Source organism: Juglans microcarpa x Juglans regia, chromosome 1D, assembly GCF_004785595.1.
Source record: "Juglans microcarpa x Juglans regia isolate MS1-56 chromosome 1D, Jm3101_v1.0, whole genome shotgun sequence".
Lineage (NCBI taxonomy): Eukaryota > Viridiplantae > Streptophyta > Magnoliopsida > Fagales > Juglandaceae > Juglans > Juglans microcarpa x Juglans regia.
Genome location: NC_054594.1, coordinates 40,154,930 through 40,182,150, shown reverse-complemented (window position 1 = coordinate 40,182,150; position 27,221 = coordinate 40,154,930). Strand labels below are relative to the sequence as shown.

General features: G+C 41.0%; 4 protein-coding genes across 4 annotated transcripts; 1 reads left to right on the top strand and 3 right to left on the bottom strand.

The window, feature by feature from the left end:
* Nucleotides 1–1,835: 1,835 nt before the first annotated feature.
* LOC121247497 lies at nt 1,836–5,423 on the bottom strand. The gene is made up of 3 exons (XM_041145835.1): nt 5,258–5,423; nt 4,926–5,068; nt 1,836–2,036 (listed from the first exon to the last, which is right to left on the bottom strand). The coding sequence occupies exons 1-3, from the start codon at nt 5,421–5,423 to the stop codon at nt 1,836–1,838; spliced, it is 510 nt and encodes a 169-aa protein (XP_041001769.1).
* A 2,888-nt stretch (nt 5,424–8,311) lies between these two features.
* Nucleotides 8,312–8,839, bottom strand: LOC121247487 (transcription factor Pur-alpha 1-like). Its single transcript, XM_041145827.1, has one exon. The coding sequence runs from the start codon at nt 8,837–8,839 to the stop codon at nt 8,312–8,314; it is 528 nt and encodes a 175-aa protein (XP_041001761.1).
* A 1,902-nt stretch (nt 8,840–10,741) lies between these two features.
* LOC121247478 (probable uridine nucleosidase 2) lies at nt 10,742–11,230 on the bottom strand. The gene has a single exon (XM_041145817.1). The coding sequence runs from the start codon at nt 11,228–11,230 to the stop codon at nt 10,742–10,744; it is 489 nt and encodes a 162-aa protein (XP_041001751.1).
* A 2,644-nt stretch (nt 11,231–13,874) lies between these two features.
* LOC121247469 (uncharacterized mitochondrial protein AtMg00810-like) lies at nt 13,875–14,348 on the top strand. The gene has a single exon (XM_041145813.1). It carries the CDS (start codon nt 13,875–13,877, stop codon nt 14,346–14,348), a length of 474 nt encoding a protein of 157 aa, XP_041001747.1.
* Nucleotides 14,349–27,221: the final 12,873 nt, after the last annotated feature.

Below are 27,221 nucleotides of genomic sequence, written 5' to 3'. Positions count from 1 at the left end.
GGAAGCATGTAAGAAAGAGGATAAGAGTTATTTTTAGGCATACTCAACTTGAGTTTGGAGAAGGATCCACAATTAAATTTTGGCAATTTATGATGTGGAGGTAAAGGTCTCCAAGGAAGCATTTCCAAAAGGGTGAGATTTTGCGGGTGCAGGAAGCCTCAATAGCTGATATTTCGGAATTAGCAGTGGTTTATCTCAATGGAATGTCAATTCTTTAGAGTAGTACGAGACGGAGAAGTTGATGCCTTCAAAGAGTTTCTTAGTCAAATTGCACTCTTCTAAATCACCTGAGTTAGAGGGGAAGACAAGGTCCTTTCGTGCCCCCAAAGGAGTGTTTGTTGTTCGTTTATTCTATCAAGTTCTTGCAAACTCATATGTTAATTGATATCATTGGATGAATATTTGGAAGACTTGTACACCTCTCATAGCAGATTTTCTGTTTAGACTGCTTTCTTGTCAAAGATTCTTAAATTATAAATGGGGCAAATCTTCCTTAGAGATAGTCAAGGCAAAGAAAGTCACTTTCAAAGGGGCCTGTGGTCTCCAAATTTTCTTCAATGGGAGCGTATTGTTCATAATGAATGACGTGACAAAAAAAGTGAACGCTGAACACCTTTTTGTTGGATGGGGCCCAGAAAGTCGACTTCAACCCTTCCTTCATAAATTTGTGGAGTGCAATAGGTGAAAAAACTCATTGGACGCTTCTACCTCCCTAGCTTGTGTTGCTTCGATGAAGCTTCTATTCCACCGAGAAAAGCCACCTGCAATCTCCAAATTATTCACCGCTGAAGCATCCTTGACACAAGTCACGCTTAACACCTATGAGAAAACTTCTTTCAAAACCTATCACCACACCACAAATAATGCCAAATATGATCTAGCTCCATCTTACCCCATAATTTCTTATAATGTTCCACAATGGCACCCCATGTGGATCTTGAACCTCATTAGAACATATTTCACCTCACAAGCATCCATATTTGGAATCCAGTTCTCCCCAATGCACCCCTCTCACATGGATGTCGCCAAGTTCATATCCCTAATAATGCACTATCAAACAATAGCAAATTCTGAATACCCAACACACCTTTTGAAATAGGAAAGCAAACCTTTGGCCCAGCTTGCCAGATGGTACTTCCTCTCAGAAACACCTCAAAGGAAGTCTCGCTGCACCTTCTCATTGTGGTCAGCCACAGTAAAAGCAGGTGGAAACCAAGGACATGAAATGCATGGGCCAGCTTGAGAGCGTGCTCTTGATCAAAGTGATCCTAACACCCTTTTGGCAAATACACCATCTCCAATAAGCCAACCAACGCTCAAATTTCTCAACGATTTCATCTCTTATTTCCTTTGTCTCCAACGTGGTCAATAGAGGGAGACCCAAATACTTCATTGGTAAAGAGGACACTTTGCACTTAAGAATGGTTGCCAAACTTCCCACAGTGTCAACCTGACTCACCAGGATCAATTTTGATTTGGTCAAAATAATCTTCAAATGTACGTTGCTTCAAAGCATAGGAATAAAACATGGAAATACTGGAGATGATTTGGATTGGCTTAAAAAAGTAGCAAAATATCATTTGCATAGAAAAGATGAGACATGCTAGTAAATCCACATTCCTTGCACTTACTACATTCTGTTGCATTCTGGAAACAGAGGCCTGTGTATTTGCTCGCCTGAGATTCTCCATGCCTTCCCCTCCATTCGTTCAAGGATAACTACGACGCCCTTCCAACTTCCTTCCTCGTACTCTGCTGCTACCAAATACCCAGCCTTCTTCTTTCGACAACTTTGCGCAAGATATGCTCAGTTTTGATAACCTACAGCCTTTCCTCTAATTTAGTGCAATCCCTCCGTATCTGCCATTGGACAACCGCTCCACGCTCTTCCCACCAAGAGATATTTGGCTCAATGCCCTCTTGTTCTTCTCAGCAATAAGCGGCACAAGGAATCTATCATCCACCTGTAGCTCTAAACACTTCAATTCTCCAATAAAAGCTTTGAGAAGCCCATTTGCCAACCAATCCAACCCGAACTGGTAAAAAACTAACAATAGTCTTACAATAATGTAAAAGATATGAACAAAAGAGGTTAACCTTAGCGAAGTTCATGATGGCCATTAGAAAGCAAGACAGAGTTGAAACCAACACTCACAATGAAGTATTGAAGATTTCCCTCGCAAATCAACCTTCTCTATGCTGAATGACTTAAACTTAAAACAGCTTCAGGGAATTTTATATGTTGCAAACATACTTTAACAGGAAAACTTAGGTTTGTCACCATTCAATTTCCTTTATATGAATTATGTTCAGCTGCCTAATGTTTGTTAGGCTGATGTCTCCTGTGGTTGTTGCTCTGCCCCATAATTTGTAATTATGATACACATTGTTTATATCTGTTGTGCATCTCTTAATGTGGTTTTTTATTGTGTTTATTGCTTTGCTACGTGAATGGTGAATGGAAACGCATCAAGAAACTGCCCTGTGAGATTTGCTGTGTGGGCTTGGGCATTTCCAGTGGGGCAGTTTTGAAAACAAACGGTAAAGTTGTTTTCCTTTTATCTTGGTGAGTCCTTTATATTTACGGAACTCATTCCTATCAAATTCTTCGTTCATTCAAAAAATATTGTATTAAACCATGTATTTAAGATCAAACTTCTACCATCCACTAGATACGGTCAACCAGGATTACATTTATGTGATCTTACTGGAACAACCCACGTTCTCATATCAATAGTTGTTTCCTTAGTCCACCTTAGTTGTTTACTTTGATTGTATATGGTCATTGACATAATTTGTTTGCTTGCATTATCATGGACAAATATATTTTAACGCTATAGCTAATCAAGAGAAACAAAGTAAGTGAATGGAAATAATTCAGGTTCTCCAATTTATTGTTTGCGTTCAAACTGTTGTATCTGCATTGTGGTTTGAACAAACTAGGTCAACGGCAATAATTCAGGTTCTGAAATTTCACCAGGCTTTCCCATGCCAAGCCCATTTTTGTACAGCCATTTATGCTTTCCAGAAAATTAAGTAGCTGGTGTTTTGCATTTTGCTGAACACTTATCAAGCATTGTTTCCTTTGGTCCACTTTTAGTTGCTATGTTTTGAGGTGTGTGATACGTGGTGGTATTGTTGTCCAGTGTGTTCTTTAGATCTTGGATTTTGATGTCTTCTTATCTATCAGCATAAATAAGGATTGTAATAAGCTTGCAATTAGCCATTTTATAAGCAATCATGTTTCATGACATAAATATTTGATTATGATATTAATCTCGGGACGGGGATGCAACTTGGTGAAATTACATGGGTCCAGTGCTCCAAATTTTTGTACTGTAGTGTTTCACCTTGATGATCTTCAATCCGGCACTTGAAATGGATGACTTCCTCATCAAAGATTACGAACAATTACCATGAGGTAATTTATTTTTCCTTTCATTCTTCTTGTCTATCTGCAAAGTAAGAAGTTGGTAGTTATTGTTGTCTTGAATCACCACCGCACCTTTTTCACTGAAAGACAAGGACGGATCAAGGGTTTTTATTTTTATTTTTTGATAAGTAAGAAGTTTTATTAATCCACGTAAATAGGCAATGCCTCAATACACAGGAAGTATACAAGAAAAAGCAGTGTTCCCTATTTTCAAAATATCAACCATTTCTTTCGATCCGTGTACACCGCATTAAACACAGAGGCACCATCTTCCAAGCAGCTGCAATGTTACGGTGGCCCCGAATCCCGCTCCAACATGACAATAAATCCATCACACTCCTAGGCATAACCCATGATACCAAGCCTAATGAAGATATCATCCCATAAAGCCTTGACTACTTTGCAATAGAGAAGCAGGTGGTCTGTTGATTCGCTACTGTGTTTACACATGAAGCACCAATCTGTTAAGTAGGGACCGTGCTTTTCAGCTTATCGATGGTCAATAATTTCTAATGGGATGCCAACCAGCCAAAGAAAGCAACTTTGAGGGGAGCATTGCTCCTCCAGATGCTCTTCCAAAAGAAGGCATTGGAGGGGTGAACTGTCAATATCTTGTAATAAGAGCAGACTGAAAATTTCTTGTTCCCTGTACATGTCCATAGTAGTCTGTCCTCCCTTCCTGCTTGCACTTTCAGCATATATAAAACATTGTAAAAGTCGGCAATGTCATCCACCTCCCAATCCTGTATAGCTCTAGAAAAATTCACGGACCAATGAAGAAAATCAGCGAAGATACTCATATTATCAACCACAGAAGCATCCTTATCTAACGCAATCCTATAAAGAGAGGGGAAATCGTTTTTCAAGGCCACATCATCACACCAAATATCATACCAAAAATTGATTCGCATATCCCTTCCCACCTCAAATATGGAATTATCGAGTATATCATCCCATCCATTCTGAATGAATTTCCAAACCCCCACTCTGTAGGCCCCTTTTACTGCATTAGAGCACCAATCCCCCCAAATGCTCCCTTATTTAATATCTTAATATCGATTATGCTTCTCCAAAGAGCGTCTATTTCTTGATGATACCGCCATAACCACTTACCAAGAAGAGCCTTGTTGAAGGTTCTCAATTTTCTAACCCCCAATCCACCACAAACACAAAGGGGTGCAGACTTTATCCCATTAGTTTAAATGGACTTTTTTCTCATCTTCTAACCCTCCCCACAAGAAGTCATGGTAAATCTTCTCCAGTCTATTTGCCACCCCTGTAGGCAAAGGGAACAAAGATAAAAAAAAAAATACGTTGGAAGATTAGATAATGTGCTCTTAATAAGCGTGATTCTACCACCTTTAGACAAGTAAATTCTCTTCCAACCCGCTAGTTTGCATTCGATTTTCTCAACAATCCCATCCCACATTGCCTTGGATTTATGAGGAGCCCCCAAAGGAAGTCACAGGTATTTCATAGGCAAGGATGACACCTTGCAGCCCAAGATGGCTGCCACTTCTCTTAAATTATTAACCAAACCAACTGGAACAATTTCAGACTTTGATAAATTCACAGTAAGATTGGAGACAACTTCAAAACAAAGGAGAGCTCTCAAGGAGCGAATTTGGTCGGGATCTGGGTCACAGAAAATCAACGTATCATCGGTGAAAAGGATATGAGTGATTGATATGCTACCATGTGAGGAACCACCCATCGAGAAGCCTGAGATGAAGCCCTTGTCCACCACCCCCTCCAACATTCTACTCAGCACATCCATCACAAGAATGAATAACAAGGGGGATAAGGGGTCCCCTTATCTCAAACCTCGAGAATTATTGAAAAAGCCTTCAGGAGTGCCATTGAGCAAAATAGAGAATCTGACAATTGTGATACAATGTTTTATCCACTGACACCATCTTTTCCCGAAGCCATGTTTGCCAGGCATATACAACAAGAAATCCCAGTTCACGTGCTCAAATGCCTTCTCCATATCCAATTTACACTAGATATCTAGGGTGTCGTCTCTAAGTCTATTCTCCAAACATTCATGAGCAATAAGAACAAAGTCTAGGATTTGTCTTCCTTTAACGAAAGCGTTTTGTGACTTCGAGATGATCTTCCCCATAACTTCGCTTAGTCGCTTAGCAAAAACTTTTGAGATGATATTGTAGACCCCACATACCAAACTTATGGAACGGAAATCTTGCATCTCCACCGACCTCGCCCTTTTTGGGATACGGGCGATGAAAGTGGCGTTAAGACTTCTCTCAAATTTCATAAAAGAGTGAAATTCGAGAAAAACGTTCATGAGATCCTCCTTAACAATGTCCCAACAAGTTTGAAAGAACGCCATTGTGAAGTCATCTGGGCCCCGTGCTTTGTCTTTATCCATCCCTTTAAGCACGCTAAGCACCTCGTCCTTTTCAAAGGATCTCTCCAACCAAGCCGCACTTGATTGATCAGTTGAATCGAAAACGAGTTTGTCTACCTTAGGCCTACATTGATATTGGTTCGTTAACAGCTTGTCATAAAAGTGGACAATGTGGTTCTTGATAGCATCTCTATCCGTCAAAACTCTGCCTTCCGAATGAAGGACCTCAATGGCATTGTTTCTATGATGGGAGTTAGCAACTCTATGGAAAAATTTTGTGCTCTTGTCCCCTTCCTTCAACCAAAGGGCTCGAGATTTTTGTCTCCAAGAGATCTTCTTCATAAGAGTATTTTTTTCCAGCTCAGCTACTACAATCATTTTCCTTGCCTTATCATCTTCCAAAAAAGCCCCATCCACTTCTTTGTCATCAAATTTCTGCAGCTCTTGGAATAAAGGAAGTCGTTGGTCATTAATGTTCCCAAAGACTTCACAATTCCATTTTCTTAGATAAAGAAGAGGCCCACCACGATCCAACTTTCTCCATAAACCCGTCAACCTTCAATCACATATTCTCGAATTTAAAGTATCTATGTCCCCTGTGAAGACCCCTGCAATCTAATAGGAGGGGGAAATGGTTAGAGCAAAGCCTAGAGAGCCTTTTTTGGCAAAGGTTGGGGAATTGGACTTCCCAGGAGGGAGAGACAATGAACCTGTCCAACTTGGAACAGACCCTCCCATTAGACCAAGTGAAATCTCCCCCCCGCCAAAGGTAGATCTACCAAGTCCAGTTCAAAAATAAATGCTGAAAGTCAACCATGGTTGTACCAATGCTAGAGTCCCCTGATCTTTTATTGGGGAACCAAGTGACGTTGAAATCGCCTCCAATGCACCACGGGATGTCCCACCAACTACACAAACCAGCGATCTCATCCCAAAGGAGTTGTCTTTTGCTATCAACAGTTGGCCTGTAAACTCCTAAGAGCCCCCAACCGAAACCATCTTCTACATTTGAGAAAGAGCAAGTTACTGAAAATTTGCCAATGAAATCCTCCACCAAATTAACTACTCTCTTATCCCACAACTAAAATTCCCCCTGAAGCACCCTTGGAGACAAGCGTGGTCCATCCCACATAAGGGCAATTCCACAAGCTTCTTATTATTTGCATGTTGATAGACTTCAACTTGGTCTTGCAAACAAATCACATCTGCCTTCCATTCCCGTAGTAAATTCTTCACTCTAAGACGCTTGCTCGGGTCATTCAATCCCTGAACATTCCATTAAAGGATCTTGGGCTTCATGGAATGTTGAGGTTCACCCTCTCATTGTGTGTCCCCATGCTCACACTTCCTTCCCTTGCACCATAGTTTATGGAGCAAGCAAGCCTCTTAAGCTCCCTATCCTTTTTAGCAGCAGATTTGGCAAGAAATGGCTACCCTGCTTCTATGGCAGTGAGAAGAGCTTTAAACTGGTCCTTAAATCCTTCGCATGAAATCCCGATGCAATGACGAAGATCCTTTACCTTTTGTAAAACCCAATCAGATTGCATGCCAACCCATGAAGTCGCCGGTGGCAATGAGCATAAAGGACTAGGTACGTCTCCTGCATCCCTCAGATCCATGTCAACTCTGAACTCCTTGCAAACTAACTGTATATCAGACCCAAGTGAAGATTCAACATCTGAGAGAACCCCATCAATCGATGACTTATCATACCCTTCTGCCACTGTGCACAGAACCCTTGAGGGGGTCTCCAGATCACAGAATGTTGAATGAAGGCCTTGGGCCCTAAAGGGAACCTCAAAGGACTTAGAGGGACTAGACCGAGGCAGCCTGGTGGAGGACGATGCCTCCTCACAGAAATTTCTCTCATCCGTGATTAGGAACGGCACCAAAAATTCGAGCCATAGGGTCCGTAGGGGCCATTGGCCCTTTCTGTGTCTCCGACGAGCTCCCAGAGGCCTGGGGACAGGCAGCGACACCCTTCTCGACCAAACCAACCAACACTTTCAGCTTCAAGGGGCTGTGCTTCTCAGCGTAGCTCTGTGGGTGCACCCTATTAGTGGTCGTAGAGTCGCTAGCGATCATCGGTGTGTTTTGAGTCGTCGGTGGGGCAGCCAGGTCGACCGTCGGAGGCATTGTGCCTTTTCGGCCCAAGGCCAGAGACTCTCGGGCCCAAGATTGCCCCTTGGCTTTCCAGACAGGATGGATGGGCCTAATGGGCTCGGCTCAGTCCATCCTACTAGTAAGCGCTCGGGCCCCCCTTTGATGTGGGCTCGCGGGCCCCTTCAAGTTCTTGCTCAATCCAGGTATTTCCTTTCCTAGACCCTTCAAGTTTTGGCCCAACCCTTTCCAAGTTCTTCAAATTTACAAACCTTCCCTTCCCCACGTCCATTACCAAGCTTAGGCCTACATTCACTTTATTCATCAGTACTAAAACTTCCTCTAATATCCCAGACAACTGTCCTTTGACAGCCCACAAAATACCTTCCACCTTCAGCACTGGTCCTCTACGCCATGGCAGAGCTGCCCCCTATCAGAAAGTTTGTTGGTGACCTCAGAACAAAGGCATAAGAAACACCATTTCCAGGAGGTTTCTCTGTTTCCAACCCATAACCAGCCACCCCACCCCGACGTAAGCTACCCTCTGTAAACACCCCCGCAGGCCCAGTCACCTTCTTGAGGTGGTAAGCGAAACCTTCCCAGCCACATCCCTTCACACCTTCAGGGACAATCAGAGAGCCCCTCCTCCTGCCATTCCAGAATTCCTCCAAATGCAGAAAATATCCTCTATTGTTGTTGTGCCGTTGAAGAAAGAGGACCCCATTACCCAGCCTCAACTTTCTAAAAAACCCATCACTCCGTCGAGAGACAAGAGCTTCCTCCACCATCCTTGCCACCCATGAAGCTGATGTCCCATTAATGAAGAGAAACAGAGCCATTTTTCTGTTCCTCTCAGTGATTCGAAAACCGTTACCAGCTACCTTTGAGAAGATGAAGGTTTTAGACTCCACCATAAAACTCCCATCACCTTCCATCTTGGTAGCTAGTAAACAGAAGCAGGAAAAGGAAGAAAAGAAATAAAAGAGAGAGGAGAGGGAAGGGGGAGATAGAATCAACTCCGGCGAGAAGTGCCGGTGAAGGGTTTTTATTTAGCGGGGCTGGATGAAGTTGTAGAATAAAATCTTCAAAAATAACTCTTAACAAATGAATTATTATTTAGGGGGGGTTGGAACTAGGAATCTGTTTGGGTTTTTTTTTTTTTGAATGTCTATGACTTGGTTGTGTGACGAAAAAAAATGAAAGACTAGAAAGCGTGCAGTGATTTTATTGGGTTGAGGTTTTAGTGAAATGTAGAGCTAGATTTTTCAAGGTTTTTGTTTGTTGAGATTGAGTTGAAAAGAAATTGATCGAAGAATAGAGCAGTTACTTTCTTGTGGAGTTGTGGGAAAACCCTGGAATTGAGTTTTGATTGGTATGTCAGATTTAAAAGAATTTGGAAGCTCGAAAAGAAGGTTACGCTCCTTTAGAACTCCTTTTGACATTTGGCAAGTTTCTTTGGGGATTTTCTTAAATAATAAATTGAAGAGTATGGTTGTGATAAATTGAAGATGATATGTAGCTACAACCATGCTACATATCATCTTTATCATAGTTACTCCATCCGCTAGTTTTGCCGTTAGGGTCTTTCTTGTATACTTAGGTATTGTACCATTACAAATTTACTAAAAAATTATGCTACCATTTTATGTTTTATCATTTTTTTCGGTTGTATTCAAAGAAATTGGTTTAATTAATGCTCAAAAGATATCATGATTTATTTCTACTATGCAACTGACAAATCAACCATCTTAGGCGGTTCCTGTACTTGTTTTGATAACTTATTTTGCTCTTGGCTTCTCGTGAAAATGTTGCAAGGCAAACGATTCTCTCGATAACAGTGGATTTCTCTATTTTCTGGGTTCTCATGTATATTTAGTAATCACTCTTGTTTTTTTCTCTCCATTCATTTTTCAATTATTTTTATTTTCATCTACTGTCGCTTTTAGCTGGGGATGAGATCCTATTGCAGCGCCACCAGTGCTACCGGTTTAGCAATTACAACCAGGTTATCTACGAGCTTAATTATTCTTTGTATATACTGCATCTGTTTTTTGTTTCTCCTGTTAGTGTGCTTAGGTTTTCAGCCATCAAGTGTACAATGCAAATTTAAAGTGCTTGTACAATGTAAGGTGCTTGCATTTTGTAACACACCTCAAGGATTGAAATAAGATAACACTGATTTGCTCTCTTCGAGGGGAGCTCTTCCAAGAAAATGAGAAGGAAAATGAGAGAAAAGAGAAAGAAAGACAAGAAAATTTTATATCATTCCAGAATAATCCTCCAGGCTCTTGGCTCAAGTACATATAGTGTGAAGTATTCCCCAAGGCTATTCCCTATATAGGCCCGTACTAATAACATCATAATGAGATACTCAAATAAAACTCTATGCTCAAGCCCATTACGGATTACAATTAGAAGTCCAGCAAAAACAATCAAACAAACTATAAGATGGAATTCACGAAACATGTTCTGATGTGGTCCATGGGCCCTTCCTTCGATATAAGCCCTGAGTGTGACAAACCCTTCCCCTTCAAAGCACCTTGCCCACAAGGTGCAGTAATGCTTCAGTCCTCCCTTTTTAGTCGAGACTAGCTTCTTACTTTCAATTTTCCTGAGTTAACCCACATCATCCTTATCAATGACACCTACCATTGAGAGAACATCATAAGCCTTTAGGAATGAGGAGTTCACATGGTCTTCTTACTTTCTCTAATAATGTAATAAATGTCGCTCTTGCCTTCCTTCTTCCTTGTTTTTTCAAATTGGTCTTCTCATCACCACTCTTGGTGGCTCTTGGTGGAGTGGTAGTAAAGCAGCTCAGCAAGCTTTGTTTTGTTTTAAAAATCCTCATGGATACCGAGTTTGAGGTTCTTAAAGAATGCCTCATAGGACTTGCTGTAGTCTGGATCACCAAGAACATTAGTTTTTGCAACTGAATTCACAAGCCCATTTACTCCAAAAGCACCACCAAGAATAACAACATGCCCAATGTTCTTAGAAAATGCAGGATCTTGTTGGAGTGCTAATGCAATAATTGTAAGTGGGCCTAGTGCCATCATCGTCACTTTTCCAGGATAGAGGTTTGGTGGAGACAAATTTTGGGAGCCCCATCCATCAACAACATGGACAAAATTTGAGACTCGAAGTTTCGTTTCTTTAGTAATGGTGACGTGAGATCCTTCAACAACAAGGATAGCAGTTCTTCCAGTAACTTCAAGTGAACGCAGGGCATTTCTTGAGTTCAACAAGTAATGCCCAATATTTGCCTCTAAGCATATTCCACAAATTGTTTGGCATGGTTCAATAGGTGCACCAATTTCAATCATTGGATTTGGGAGATAAATGGTCTCATATTCATCCTCATGAATAACTTCGTTAAGATAAAAATCAAAACTAAAGAAATGAAAAATATTATCCCAAATTTTGTTCCCTCAATGATTTCTCTCAACTCATTTTCCTTTATCAAAAGGCCAGTGAGTTCTCTGATTTTTAACCCAAAAATTCTCCTCAAGGAGGAAGGTATCTAAACTCCCATTATCGACACTCAAATTGATGCCCGTCAATATCCAAATTGATGGAGAATCAAAATCCTTAAGGAGTTCTCTCATTTCCCTTCGCTCATCAAGTCTTTTGGAGATGTTGCCACTCAAATCAAAATCATTTGCTTGCTTCATGTGTAGGAACACCTTCAAAGCCTCTGACAGAAAATTGTAAGCAACATAACCTGCAGTCATGGAGCTCCAAAAACCCCTATCTCTCACAATCATTTTATCAAACACCCGACTTGCAAGCTCGATTATGGTGAAAGCTACATAAATTCTCAAAAAAAAAATTCCTTATATCCACTGACTGCAGCATCCCACTTTCTCCAACACTCAAGCACTGGCCACAAGCTTTTTTAACAAAAGAGTATGTGAATTTTTTTGGTTGAAAAATTTCTTTAAACACGTTAGGCTCAAGATCACCTCTAGATCTATGTACCTCCCTCAGTTTCTTGTCAGTTTCAACTATCAATGATTTAATCCTCTTCCATGTTGTGCTTGAATGGTAGGCAACAATCGCAAATACAAAATTTCGGCCCGTAAAATAGAGCGATGGAAGCTCATCCCAACACCAAAATTTCATGTCATACCCAAAACACATGACATAAGTCGACGAATTAAACCATAGGATAGCAAGTATACCTGTAAATCCAAGAGGAAGGGATCTCCAAGGATCAAGCAGTTCTCGTAACAACCTTTGGAGGAGAAACGAAAGATCCTGCATTCTCTGAACAAGACCATTGGTACCCCCACCAAAAAGCCGATTGTATGTTTCAACCTTTTCTAGAATCTCAGCAGCCTCAAGGTCATGTCGCTGCCTTAATGAAGCTTCTCCAGGAATCAACAAGGTAATTTGACGGTGACATAGAGGACATTTACACGGCTGGAGTGTTGATCCATGATGCCAAACAAGCATAATGCAATTGTCTGTAAATTCAACGAAAATCTCGTATTGAAGAATTGTAAAGTCTCGGAGCATCAGACGCATGACAACGGGTTGAGTGGTGGAATAGATATGGTCTGTCACCATGAGCTCAGGATGGAACGGAAATGAGAGTGAGTTCATCCTCTCACCGTCACAAGAGAAAGGAGAGAGAGAGAGAGAGAGAGAGAGAGAGAGAGAGAGAGAGAGAGAGAGAAAGAGGCGACGAAGTCTTGAAGGCTTGATCGACGCCACCGGGATCGAACTCCTATATGATGGTTAGGCCTCTTACGATTAATGAGTCGTTGTTGCTAGTGGTGACCGACAAGAAGGAAGAAGAGAAAAAATAATTTCTGAGATGAAGAGGACACGAGATTCTTAGGGAAGGATCAGAGAATGGTAGAAATGGTTCGGGATTTTTGGGAACATGAGAAGGAATAAGCTGAGCAGGCTTGATTTCATCTTTTTCTTCCACATCAACTACATCTTCCTTTGGTATGTCACAGATTTGATCTTCGAATTGGTTGAAGCTTTCCTGAAAGTTGTTAGCAAATTCGTCAAGGGACTGTTGAAATACTTGGTGCATTTTGTTGTGGCTCTTCCAAAAATTCTTCAAATGTTGTTGAATAACATCGAAGCATTGAAGATTGTGTTCCATTAGCTCTTTGATATTGAGTAAGGATGAGATGATGTTTTCCATTCTCATAGATTGATGAAGTCGATGCCAAGGAAAGACTGGCTCTGGATATCACTTGTAACACACCTCAAGGATTGAAATAAGATAATACTTATTTGCTCTCTTCGAGGGGGCTCCCCCAAGAAAATGAGAAGAAAAATGAGAGAAAAGACAAAGAAAGACAAAGAAAATTTTATATCATTCCAGAATAATCCTCCTGGCTTTTTGCACTTAGGAATAATCAGGAATATGGTGTCAATTATGAAGAGACATTTGCTCATGTGGCTAAGATGACTACTGTTCATACGATTATAGCTCTTGCTGCTTCCAATGATTGGCCACTACATTAGATGGATGTCAATAATGCTTTTCTTCACGGGGATCTTAAAGAGTGTATATATATGAAGCCACCCCCGAGATTGTTTTCTTCTTCGACTTCGCATGTGTGTAAGCTTTGTCGCTCCCTTTATGGTCTCAAACAAGCTCCGAGGGCCTGGTTTGATAAATTTCAAACCACTTTATTACAATTCTCATTCAAACAGAGCAAGTATGACACTTCCTTGTTTCTTCAAACATTAGACATGGGTATTGTTGTTCTTTTGGTTTATGTTGATGATATTGTGATTACTAGTTCCGATTCTGTTTTACTTGGCCAGCTCAAGATTCATCTCTCTGAGTCCTTTCATATGAAAGATCTTGTGTCTCTCACATATTTTCTTGGTCTTGAGGTGCATCATAGTCCATCTGGTATTTCACTCAATCAACATAAGTATGCTATTGACCTTGTGGCTACAGCTGGCCTACATGAGGCCACCTCTGTTGATACTCCCATGGAATTGAATGTCAAGCTTCGCAAAGAGGAGGGTGATTTACTTGTTGATCCCAGTTTATACTGGAAGTTGGTAGGTAGTCTTGTCTACCTCACCATTACTAGACCGGATATTTCCTTTGTAGTACAGCAAGTCAGCCAATTTCTTCAGACCCCTCGTCATCTTCATTTGGCTGCTGTCCGTAGGATCATAAGCTATGTTCAAGGCACTTCTGCCCGTGGCCTATTCTTTCCTGCAGGCAATTCTCCTCGCCTAACTGCTTACAGCGACGTTGATTGGGCCGGTTGTGCTGATACGCGTCGATCCAGCACTGGTTGGTGTGTGTTCTTAGGTGATGCATTGATCTCCTGGAAGAGTAAGAAGCAAGACAGAGTTTCTAAGTCTTCTACAAAATCTGAGTACCGGACAATGTCTCTTGCTTGTTCCGAAATTATTTGGCTTCGAGGTTTGCTTGTTGAGCTAGATTTTTTTTAGACTGATCCTACACCTATACATGCTGATAATAGTAGTGCCATTCAGATCACGGCCAATCCTGTCTATCATGAGCGCACGAAGCATATTGAAGTCGATTGTCACTCTATCCGTGAAGCATTTGAAGCTCGTGTTATCACTCTTCCACATGTTTCTACTAAACTACAAATTGCTGATATCTTCACTAAAGCTCTGACTCGCCATCGACATTGTTTCTTAAGTAGCAAATTGATACTTGTTGATCAACCCGCATCAATTTGAGGGGGGTTGTCAATGGACAGCTTTGCTGTTCATAATTATTCTTCTTTCCTTCTATTCTTCTTTTCTTATTTTACACCTTTACGACATTTACTTAGGCTTGTACAATTAGCATATTGACAGAAGATATAGTTTCCATATTAGGCTAGAGTGCTAGAATCACTCGGCAATTAGTTTTCTTTCCATGTATAGTTCTCTTGTAAAGGTCATATATAATATACAGATCACTGAAAGGCCAGGCATCGGGCTATTCACACAATATTTCGACTCACTTTGACACTGCCACCCTATGCGAGAAGTTTTGAACTTCCTTGGGTTGGCCCCGGCGCAGCTGCACCCCTCACATCCTGTCTTCTCGGGACTTCCCCCTGTCAGAAGTTTGGGCGCCTTTCTTTTGATTGGTTCCTTCCATTCCCCAGCCGACGAGCCCTGTTCTTCTGCTCTTCTTCTTTAATCTTCTTCAAGGCGTAGCAGTCTCGTATACTGTGTCAATTGTTCATGTGATACTCATAAAACGGGGGGCCCTCCACCCTACGGGGAAGTTCTCCTTGGTGTTCCATCTGAGCGTTTCCCCCTACTGCTAAGTTCGCGTGGGCGCGACTCGCTCCCTTAGTCTGAGCCGGTGCTTCTCTCTTTCTCTTCACATCTGGCGGTCCTCGCCTCTCACCTCCACGGTTATCACGGTTGAGACATTGCGCTAATGCATTTATCTCGGCTCGCTCCATCTCAGCCCGTCGAGGGGCCTTCAGTGCCTCCAAAGTATCTTCCGCATTGATAAACTCATCTGTTCGGTCTATAAACTCTCTCAGCATGGTGGGGTCTTCCATGCTATCTTGGTCATGAATGGATTCAGCGGCCAGATACCCCCCAGCAGTGCTGCTAATGTGATCTTCTTGTCCTGATCATCAGTGGTCATGCGTTCTCAATTGAACCGTGAGAGGTAAGACTTCAGATTGTCGTCGTCTCGTTGCTTGACCTCCATGAGGTAGGTCGCGGGGCGTCTCCTCTTGCGGCTAGCTAGAAACTGTGTCATGAAGAGGCGCGCAAGCTCCTCAAAGCTTCCTATTATCCTGACATCAGCCCCCCGAACCAGCTCCGGGCCACTCCCTTCAGTGTTAGGGGAAGGCCCGGCAGGCGACCTCTCCAAGGAAGCCGTGTAAAGTCATATGGGCCTTGAAAGTTTCTAGGTGCTCTAGTGGATCTTTGGACCCGTCATAGGCTTCCATCTGGGGAACTTTGAATTTCAGAGGAAGGGGCATGGCTAAGATTTCTTCACTGTAAGGGAGGTCAGAGCTGATTAGCAGCTGGTCTATGGTTTAAGGGGTGTTCATCTTCTTTTCCATATTCGCACATTTGTCTCCCAACTCTCAGATTTTGAGGTGTATTTCGCGCCTTTCTTCTTCCGCCACAGTGTCCGCCAGGATTTTTCACGAACCCTCTTGCTCGTTGCCATTCGGTTCTGTGCCTCCCACCAGCTCCTCGTTCGCAAACTTGAGAGCCACGTTTTCTTGGCGAAGTGCTCCGGCCTCCTCAGTCAGCTTCCTGATGGTCTCCTCCATGCTTGCAAATCGTGCTTCCATTGTTTCTTCCTCGCGGTCTTCCCTTCTCGTAGCTTGGGTCTGCGTCGCTGCCGGCATGTGAAGTACATGTTGTTATGGAAAACTTATCCCACAGACGGCGCCACTGTTGATGTTGTGTTTTGCAGTCCGAACAGTTCTGCAAAGCCCAAGCTTCCTGATACCTGCAACTAAGAAGAAGATGATGCTCCCGTGGCCTTCGAGATCACTTCGATGCGAAGAACCCTTTTGCTCGTTGCCACTCGGTTCTGCGCCTCCCACCAGCTCCTCATTTGCAAACTTGGGGGCCACGTTTTCTTGGCAAAGTGTTCCGGTCTCCTCAGTTAGCTTCCTGATGGTCTCCTCCATGTTTGCAAGTCGTGCTTCCATTGTTTCTTCATCGCGATCTTCCCTTCTCGTAGCTTGGGACCGCGTCGCTGTCGGCATGCGAAGTACACATTGTTATGGAAAACTTATCCCACAGACGGCGCCACTGTTGATGTCGTGTTCCGCAGCCCGAACTATTTCGCAAAGCCCAAGCTTCCTAATACCTGCAACTAAGAAGAAGATGATGCTCTCGTGGCCTTCGAGATCACTCTGATACCTTAGTCAATGATTGTTCTTTGGAGAAGGAAAATATAATGCAGAATAAGAGTTGCACAAACTGAATCGATCCCTTCCCATAAGAAAGTTACCCCTATTTATACCTGAGTTGGGCCCCCAGTCGAGGGAGATCGTGGCGCGTCAGATGTCAGGCCTGCCACCACTCATTCGTTGTCCCCCTAGTGGGGGCCAGTCTGCAGCCTTGTGAGGGATCGTGCCATGTCTATTGTCCTACGTCTGTGCAGCCACCACCTCTCTGTCATGCCAGGAAATGTCAGATTGCGGGAGAGCCGTCCTTGGCTCGTGGGACGCTCCATCGTGCGTCGGATTTCCTAACATCGATCTGGGCGGGCTCGTGCCCAGGATTTGATATCCTGGGGTCGGGGGTATGACGAGACATTGCCCACCGGGCTCTGTAACTCGACTTTGCAGTCCCCAATCCTCCCGAACCCTAAATGGACAAGCCCGGATAGGCTAGTCCCGTGCTTACTCGACTTCCCGACCCTCTCGCCCCGGATCTTTGGCCCCTTACTCGGACCCGAACTTCGCAGTTCAGCCTTCCTAGGCCTGGGCCCCTCAGGAATGGGCCTCGACTTTCTTAGGCATGGCCCCTACAGGAGTGGGTCTTCCTTCACAGTTTCTGTTATCAGGATATTTCGCTTGATATTTCTTTTTTCCCAATGAGTTCCTGTATTTGGTGGTGTGGCTTATGCAATTTGATGTATCAGGAGGTGTTTATGCCTTATGGTTTATTGCCTGCATTCCAAACATTTGATGAAAGATCCGTGAGAAACGCCATTTGTTTTTTCAAGAAGGTATATTCATCTTTACACTTTGTTGCTTACATACAGTTCTCACTCATGTTGAGGCAATTTAGGTGCATCTATTTTAATTCTGATTTGTCCATTCCTTTGAATAGGTTTGCTAAAATGCTCGAGTGGTAAGTGGAGGTGAGCATTAGTTAATATTGGAGAAGGCAATTATATATTTTGTAGTGAATGGTATAGTGGGTCATGAAATAATAATAAAATTTAGTGGGTTGTTGGCTTAACTGTGATCTTTATATTCCTGCATGTTTTTAATAAAGAAACTAGTAGAGAGTCAAACAAAATGATATTTTCTTCACCTCATTTGGTGCCAATCTTCATAAAAAAAGGTTCTGACATCTAACTTATTCTAAATTAATTATGTTAATTGTCACACGTCAGCTTTTTCTAAATTTGTAGTTTGAGGTTGCATTTGGTTGTAAGACTCAGCTGAACTCAGTCTAATTTTAAGCTGAGTCTAACATCCAAACACACAACTCTCAAATTACTAAACATATCTCAACTCAAAACCTCCTTACACGTGGGACCTACAATCTTTTTCAACTTAACACATCTTTTATACGTTGGACCCACAACATTTTTCAACTTTTCATAAAAAGTAATAAACTCATCTTAACATCCAAACACACTTTAAACTCAGTTTAGATGGATCCCACATAATTTCCTCCACTACTCAACTCACTACTATTCATAGAGAATCGAGTCCAGCTCAACATCCAAACGTAGCATAAGAGTTAGTTTGCTCTCCATGTAATCAGTTTTTATTTCTGCTCGCAAATGTCTCACATGTGCTGTTGGCTAGAATGTCAAAATGACCCCTGCAAAACAATAATGCACCCGTCACCATTTCACCTTCTCTCTCATTTCCTTGACCCCATTTTTTCTGAAAAATTGCATAACACAAATGAGTGGGCGACTCAATTTTTGTAGCCTCCAATTGTGCCCATGTTATCCGTGGGCATTTCTTTCATAGCCACCACTAAAAATTAGACAAAACGGCAATTGAAGGCATAAAAAATGGTGGAAACGCCAGGATCTAAGAGGGATGGTAGGGTGGGTTTTCTGAAACAATTGCTAATAGATACAAGGGTTTTCGAACTACTAGCGGATGGTGTTCATACTTTATGCTTAATTGAGAGTAGGAATTGGAATCCCAGTAGGGGAGGAAGTTACCGTGAAGGGAGGCGTGGGGAAAGACCTAGATTGTAGAGAATGATCGACTTTTCTGTAGCTCACAAATCCAGAGGTTACGCAATTGCCATGGAAGTGTTATTCTCAAGGTAGTAGGGGGCATTTATTTATATTTAATGGTTTGAATTTGTATCAGGCTTGAAAGTAAACTTAGCAAATTGAGAATTCATTTTAATCGAAAATGTTTGTAATGCAGAAGGCTTGGTAGCATAATTAGGGGTGAATTCGGTCCAATCCGGTCCATACCGAGGAGGTTTTGTGGACCGGACCGGACCAATTCGGTCTAGGGTTTTCTCACCCTGGACCGAACCGAATAGGCATAAGGACCGGTCCGGTCCGGTCCAACCCTATTCCAGATAGACCAATAGCCCAACCTTATTCTTCTATTTTTTTCGGCCCAATAGTAAAATCCACTAACATTTTATCCAATTTGAAGAAAAAAAAATACAACTTATAAAGTCACCCACAAAATGCTTATAAAAAAAATGCAAGTTACAAAACTATTCACCGATTCTAAAAAGGAATAAATTATAAAGCAATATGTTAACTAAATTACACTGAATAAATTTAAATAAAAGGTTTTACTACAAAAAATAAATTTTATCTATATCCATCAGAAACTTCAAAAAAGAAATAACTACTTGATTTTCTTACTACTAATCCACCCAAACAATTTAAACAAGGTTAAAACTAAAAATTATACTAGATAATGAAAGAAAAGTAAAAAAACATTCCCAAGCAAATTTGGCTTCTAAAAGGAAGAAAGGAAAAAAAAACCATTTCCAAGCATAGATAATAAAAACTAAAAATTGTACAGGTCCCAAATAACTAAAAAATTAAAAGCTTTAAATACAAATTACAATTTACATCAATGCAAATTATACAATTATTCTCCTGGTAGCTCTTAAGTCCTAGCTTCCTACATCTTTTGGCTTGGCATACTTTTCACTTTTCACTTTTCACAATACGCTGTAAAATGTAAACAAAAGAATTATTAGCAAACAGCAAAAGTGAAAATTGAAAACTAACGAGTTAAAATACATTTCACCTCATTAACTTGCATTGGTTGTAGACATTGTATTTGAAGCCTCCATAGAATTGTCACCGTCCCGAACAAGTTCTATACAATAACAAAACATATTATATAAATTTTCATAACATATAGTATTATAGATCATAAAAGTTATAAAATGAAGTACTTATAAAAAAAAAGTTATAAAATGAAGTAAGAAACATACCTAACTGCCTCTCAAAATCATTCACCTCATTCATTAAAGTCCTAAAGTTGATTGGAGTAGAAGAAGAACGAAGCCAATTCTGTGTACAAATTAGAGCCTCAACCATCATCGGAGATAAACTACTTCGAAAAGGATCAAGGACATGACTCGACGTGCTAAATGTAGATTCAGAGGCCATTGTAGATACCGGTATTGCGAATACATATCGTGCAACTTTTGAAAGTACACGATATCTAACTGAATTAACCCTCCACCAAATAAGAATGTCAAAACTTGGGAATGCCTCCTCACAACTTTCAAAGTGTTTTCCGACTGTAACCGTTGCTTGAATATGGCCATTCTTTCTGTCGTCCTATCAACTCTACCACTACCGCTACCATCTGTAGAATTTACTTCTTCGCGTGGGGGACTTGTGCACTGTTGTTGTAGATCAGAATTGTTGCCTCCCTCATTATCAGCGTATGCCTCATACATGTGGATTAAAGCATTTTTAACCTTCCAACTCAAATCAACAGCTTTTGTGGGATCATTGGCATACATGCATTCCAATACAAAGTCAAAATATCGCATCTTATACCGAGGATCAAGAATAATCCCAACAAATAACAACATATTCATATTATCTAAATCGCCCCAATATTTGTCAAATTTTTTCTTCATATTTGTAGCCATTAATCCCACCAAGGGGCTTCCTATTTCACACTTCACATCAATTGCATCGGATATTTTAACTAACTTCAGAAAAAAAGAGTTGCAAGTTACATATTCATTCCCAGAAAAAGATAAAGTTGTATCATGAAATAGTTCAAGAAACTTTACAAACAACTTTACTTTCTCTCAATCGTTATTATTGAGAGGCCCTAACTTCTTTGATGTTCTCCTATTCACCACATCACCAATTTGATCATCATCGTCATCATCGTCTCCAACACTACTAAGGAATTCCGAATCTTCTTCTTACAACCGTTCAAAAACTTTTCGAAATTTTAAAACCCCTTCTAACATAAGATAGGTGAAGTTCCACCTAGTCGGTACATCTAAACAAATGCCACTTTTGCTTGCAATTTCTTCCAACCCAATACATTTTTTAAATGTACTCCACCTTTGAGGTGAGGACTTAACATATTTCACAACACATCTCACATTCACAATTGACTCATCAAATTTCCTCAACCCCTCACGGACAATTAAGTTTAGGATGTGGGCACAACACCAAACATGCAAGAATTCATGTTCCAAAACAGTGTCCTTCCTATACTTGGTTTTTTTCTTCAAATAAGAAACTGCTCCGTTATTAGAACTTGCATTATCAAGTATGATTGCAAGTACTTTTGGTCTCTCCCAATCATACAAGCACATCTCTATGGCCTTACCAAGTGTATCACCCTTGTGATCCTCAACCAAACAAAAAGAAAGAATTCTTTTATGTAGTTTCCAATTATCATCAATAAAGTGTGCCGTGAGACACATATAATTGAGGTTTTGCATGGATGTCCATGTATCTGTGGTAAGGGAAACTCGTTGCCCTTGAAGAGCACTTCTTAACTTAGTTTTTTCTCTTATATATGCACTAAAGCAATCCTTCGCAACCGTGACACAGGATGGAATCCCTACCCACTTAGGGCAAACAATGAGTATAAACTTCTTGAAACCCTCTCCTTCAACAAACCTAAAGGGTAACTCATCAAGAATAATCATTTCTGCTAAGACTTGTCTGCAAGCCTCAACACTAAATGATATGGGCACAAATCCCCCACTATCACTTCTTACACCCGCCTTCCAACCGAGAGTAGTTTGAGACTTATCCGTCTGTCTCAATGGACATTTCTTACATTATTTTTCAATGTGATACTTCATGGACTTTGTACCGTTGGTCTTCGTATCACATGCATATGAAGCACCACAGTAATTACATGCAACCCTAGGTTTAGTTGGATCACCTTTTGGTATTATTGTAAAATGATCCCAAACCATTGACCTATGTCTACCACTACCACTCGGTTTAGTATTAGCACTTGCATTGGGTGGGAGTGGAGGAATGCCTTGCCCATGTGTAGCCTATGTTGACTCTACATCATCTGTAGTAGAATCTTGTGGAATAAATTCTGGAATATAATCCATCTAGAAAAGAAAGAAAGGGAATTAAATACTAATTAAGGGTTTAGTTCTTACACGATCTCATCAAGAATAATTAAGGGTTTAGTTCTTAGAAAAAATATTTCACCTAAAAATACACAATCTGAAAAAACAATATTTGAAAAATATTGTTTAGTCATTGATCAACATTAACAATATTTGGAAAAACAGTACTCTTAAAAGGGGGAAAACCTAGAACTGGACAACATATATAGTACTAGTGAATCAGTGATCTGTGTAACATTATTCCCACATTACACTTCAACCATCATTTTCTTAAAGTTATAAACCTCATAAAACCCTAATTATTAATAACACAAACCCAATCAGTGATTAGCAATCACAATTCACAATTCACAAAACCCTAATAAAACCCTAATTATTAATAACACAAACCCAATCAGTGATTGGCAATTCACAATTGACAAAACCCTAATAAAACCCTAATTATTAATAACACAAACCCAATCACAATTCACAATTCACAAACACAATCACTAAATGAATAAATTTTGGATTCAAAAACCCCAATAAAACCATCTACCAGATTTCGGATTCATTACCGTGGTCCGTGATTGTGAATTTGTGAGGCCAATTTCCCCAGAGTTTGTGCGTCAATGCGTGGGTCTATGCGTGGCAGCGTGGGTCTGGGTCTGGGTCTGGGTCTACGTGGGTGACTGGGTCTGGGTCTGCGTGGGTGGCTGGGTCAGTGATTAAGAGACGAGGGACAAGAGAGAGGCGAGACAAGGGGCTAAGAGAGACGGGACGAGGGACTGAGAGAGAGGCGAGACGATGGACGAGAGAGAGGCGAGACAAGGGACTGAGAGAGGCGAGACGAGGGACTGAGAGAGAGGTGAGACGAGAGACGAGAGAGAGGCGAGACGAGGGAGTCAAGCTGTCGAGTGTCGAGGGACTAAGGTCTGAGAGAGGCGAGACGAGGGTCTGTGATTCATGAAGACTCGAGAGTCCGAGACGAGACAGAGACGAGGGACTGAGAGAGAGGCAGCTTGTGCAGTTGTGCGTAGACTTTAGGGTTTGCAAAAGAGAGGAAACGGTGCCGTTTCGGGATTGGGTTTGTGTTATAATTTAGTTATAATTTATATATTTGTAATACATTTAAATTTTTAATAGACAATAGTGATTTAGTTATAGTGATTAGTATTAGTATTAGTTATAAATTTATATATTGGTATAAATATATTTAATATTAGACTATAGTTATAAAATTATATATTCATATTAGTTATAAACTTAGTGATTTAATATAGCTATATAATATATTAGACTATATAATAGTATTAATATTATACTATTAGTATAGTTATATATTAGTATTAGTTATAAACTTATAGTCATTTAGTATATTTATATAATATATTAGACTATATAAATTAATAGTATTAATATTATACTATTAGTATAGTTATATCAACTTATATATTAGTATTAATTATAAACTTATAGTCATTAGTCATTAGTCATAGTGATATTAATAATTTAATACTATATATAGTTATAACTTATAGTCTTATAGACTTATAGTGATTTCTTTTTAATTATAGACTATAGACTATAGTTATAGTATTATAGACATAGTGATTTAGTTTAGTTATCAATTTATAATTATATAATTATATTGATGATGTTAATTGTTATTTGTTACTAACTTAGAGTATATTAATGTATTGTAATTTATGATATTTCTAAGTTAATGCATAAATTATAATGAGCTATTTACAATTTTTTACATTTTGTATACGAAGCAATAACTAATAAGCATAAATAATTTAATTATCCATGATTTCATACATCCATACATGCTTTATATTTACTTGAAAGTTGCAACTTAGGTCATAGTCTCATCAGTGTTTTAAATTTCGTACCGTATCGGCCGGTACGGTCGAAATTTTTCGTTTCGACCGTCCGGCCGGTACAAGTACTATACCTATTCCGTTCCGGCCGAAATACCGGCTGGTACCGGCCTCAATTTCGGCCTATACCGGCCTATATTTCGAACTGTGTGTTTTTTTTTTTCCTTTTTTCAAACTACAAGCTTATTTTTTAACACCTAATTCAGACTAGATTATTTATAATTTATATATATATTTGTATATAATTTATTTATATATATAATTTATTTATAGATTGACTATCCCGAAACGCTATCCCGAAACGGTACCGGTATCGAAATATTTCGTTCCAGTGCCTTGACCGGTACGGCGTCCGGTACAGTATTCAAAACATTGAGTCTCATAGATGTCAGTGGTCACTGGTCACACATTAGTTAATTATGAATTGATAGGTTAATTTATAATATATGATTAATATAATTCACAATTTGTAATTACATATTTAAAATTTTATATTCTAAATGGGGATAGTTTAGATAAAAACTACATAATTTATTATACAATTATTATATAAAATAATATATTTAGGGATAGGTTAGATGAAAACTACATAATTTATTTTACAATTATTTTATAAAATAATATATTTATTTAAAAAAAAAAAAAGATTTCGGTCGGTCCGGGCCGAGAAATCTCCATCTCGGGACAGGACCTAACACCGAAATCACACTACTTTCTGGACCGAGACCGACCCTCCATTTCTTCGGTCCGGTCCGGTCCGGACCGAACCGGTCAGTCCGGTCAGTTTTTCCAGTCCAAACCGGCCACCTTACACCCCTAAGCATAATGCAAAATGGGAGTCGGATTCAACCTCCGACAAAGTCAGAGTCAGAGTCGGAGTCGGAAGTAGGGCACTCCAATTCCAACATTGTCGATGCTCAGCCCTAGAAATGAGGGTGGAGGCAGAAATGAGGATCGCGGTCCATAAGAGGAAAGTAGAGCAGAGCTTCAATCGATGCGTTCGACCACGATCCTTCAAAGTAGGGGATTTAGTGCTCAGGGGGATAGGAACAACGAGTCAGGATGAAGGAAAACTTGGGTCGTGGTGGGAAGGGTCTTACGTAGTCGCAGCCAGTAACTAGCCGGGGTCTTATCGGCTCAAAGATGCGCAAGGAAAAGAGTTACCCCATCCCTAGAACGCATAGCATCTACGGAAGTTCTTTAGTTGAAAATGAAAAGAGAATGTAAAATGATGTGCTTAATCGAGCGAAATAGTAATGAAATATTTTTGTCTCTTCATTTGTGTCTATTTTTCTGTTTTCCTCAATAAAGGTTAAATAAAAGATATGACCAACGAGAAGACCAGGAGAGTCAAGTACCCTGTCTCCATGGACTTGCCTCAATCCTTACCTCAATCTATGAGGTCGACAAGAAGATCAGGGAAGCAAAGTATCGTGTCTCCATGGACTTGCCTCATCTCTTGCCTCAGCTAACGAGGTCGACGAGAAGATCAAGGGAGCCAAGTATCGTGTTTCCACGGATTTGCCTCAACCCTTGCCTCAGTCTACGAGGTCGACGAGAAGACCAGGGGAGTCAAGAATCATGTCTCCATGGACTTGACTTATTCCTCTCATCAGATCCACCAGGCTGACAAGAGAAAAAGTAAAAGTAAAATAACATTGAGGGGAGAAACCATTCAAGGCCAAGCAAGAAAGAAAAAATGAAAATTTATTAATACTTGGACAGAGGTCTTTACAATGAAAGGAAATAATGTAAGTAATTTTACAATAGTTCCCATAAACAAAAACTAAGGTGCTGGAGCATCAGGATCTGGCTCAGGAGCATTAGGGTCTGGCTCAGGCACATTGGGCTTGTGATCAGGGGCGTCGGAGTCAGGAGAGAAGAATCATATCTCTGCCTAGGGTACAGTCGTCCTCAAGCAAGTTGAGGTTTGGAGGGAGATCGCTGGGGTCGAGGGCTCTTGTGTTTACCTGAGTGTTCTCCAGAACGTAGTCCCGCATACTCTTGAGACCTTCAATGTATCCGTATGACCGAGCATGGTTGCGAATGAATACAATCGACCTCAACTGCCCCTCTAAGTGGGGAACAACCTCCTGGACTTGAGACAAGTTGCTCCGCAGATCTTCAATGACCACATTCTGGGCGGCTAACCTTTTCTTAGCTCCCTTTAACTTTTCAGATGTTTGGTCGGCCCTCATCTTCTCTCGGTTGGCAGCAGCTTAGGCAGAGCTGTCAAAGAATCTTCTCACCCTATCAAAGCTTTAGAAAGGGATTGGCAATCTTTGTCCAACTGCTCAAGTCGCTGAGCCTCTAAGTCTCGATGGCCCTCAAATCAACATTCTCCCCCTGCAACTGGCTCAGTGACTCGTCAAGAGCCGCCACCTTCGCAGTCAGTTTATCAACCGACTCTACGGCTAAGTTCCTCGCCGCTGACACAGTCAAGACATCATTGCGATTCAACTCGATCTGCTCCTTCATCGTGGAAAGCTCAATTTTTAAGGTCTTTCGTCGGCAACGAAGCTGCTTGACTTGTTCCTGGCTCTTTTTGTGAGCAAGCTGAGCTTTTACCAGCTCCACTTCCAGACGCTCATTCTTATCCCTCTCCCCTCGAGTGCATCGTAGAGCTTGTCGTGCTAGCGAGCGTAGGGCCTGGTTCTCCCCTTTGACTGCTTCCTGGCCATCTATAATGAAAGCAGCCAGCCGAGATGCATTGTCACAAAAAAAAAAAAAAAAAACACGGGAATAGTCAGTATAAGATTCCTAATTGATAAGAGGGCAGAAAAGAACAAACAACTACGAGAGACCTTGGAGAAGAAGTCTCTATCAAATACTTGGTCACCCGTTTGAGAGACTCTGCCTGAGCTCCTCCCACCTCTAATCGAGCTGCAAGAGGAATGGCTTCCACTGGGCTCTCTTCGAGGGATGGCCGGGTAGCCACCTCCACATCTTCAACTGCACCCGCAACCCTCTCAGCAGGGCTAATGGCAGGCTGGGAAAGGAGGTGGCCCTTAGTAGCAGAAGAAAGCTCCTCGCCAGGACTTTGAGGCCCCCTCTCTCATTGGGGCTTCGCGGACTCTTTCCTTTGGTCCTCACCTCCACAACCATCTCAATTTACGTAGTAGGTGACCTCGCGACAAGTACGGGAGATAGAGCATCAGTCATCTTCTCAGCAACAAGGTCAAGAACCGTGGCCAAC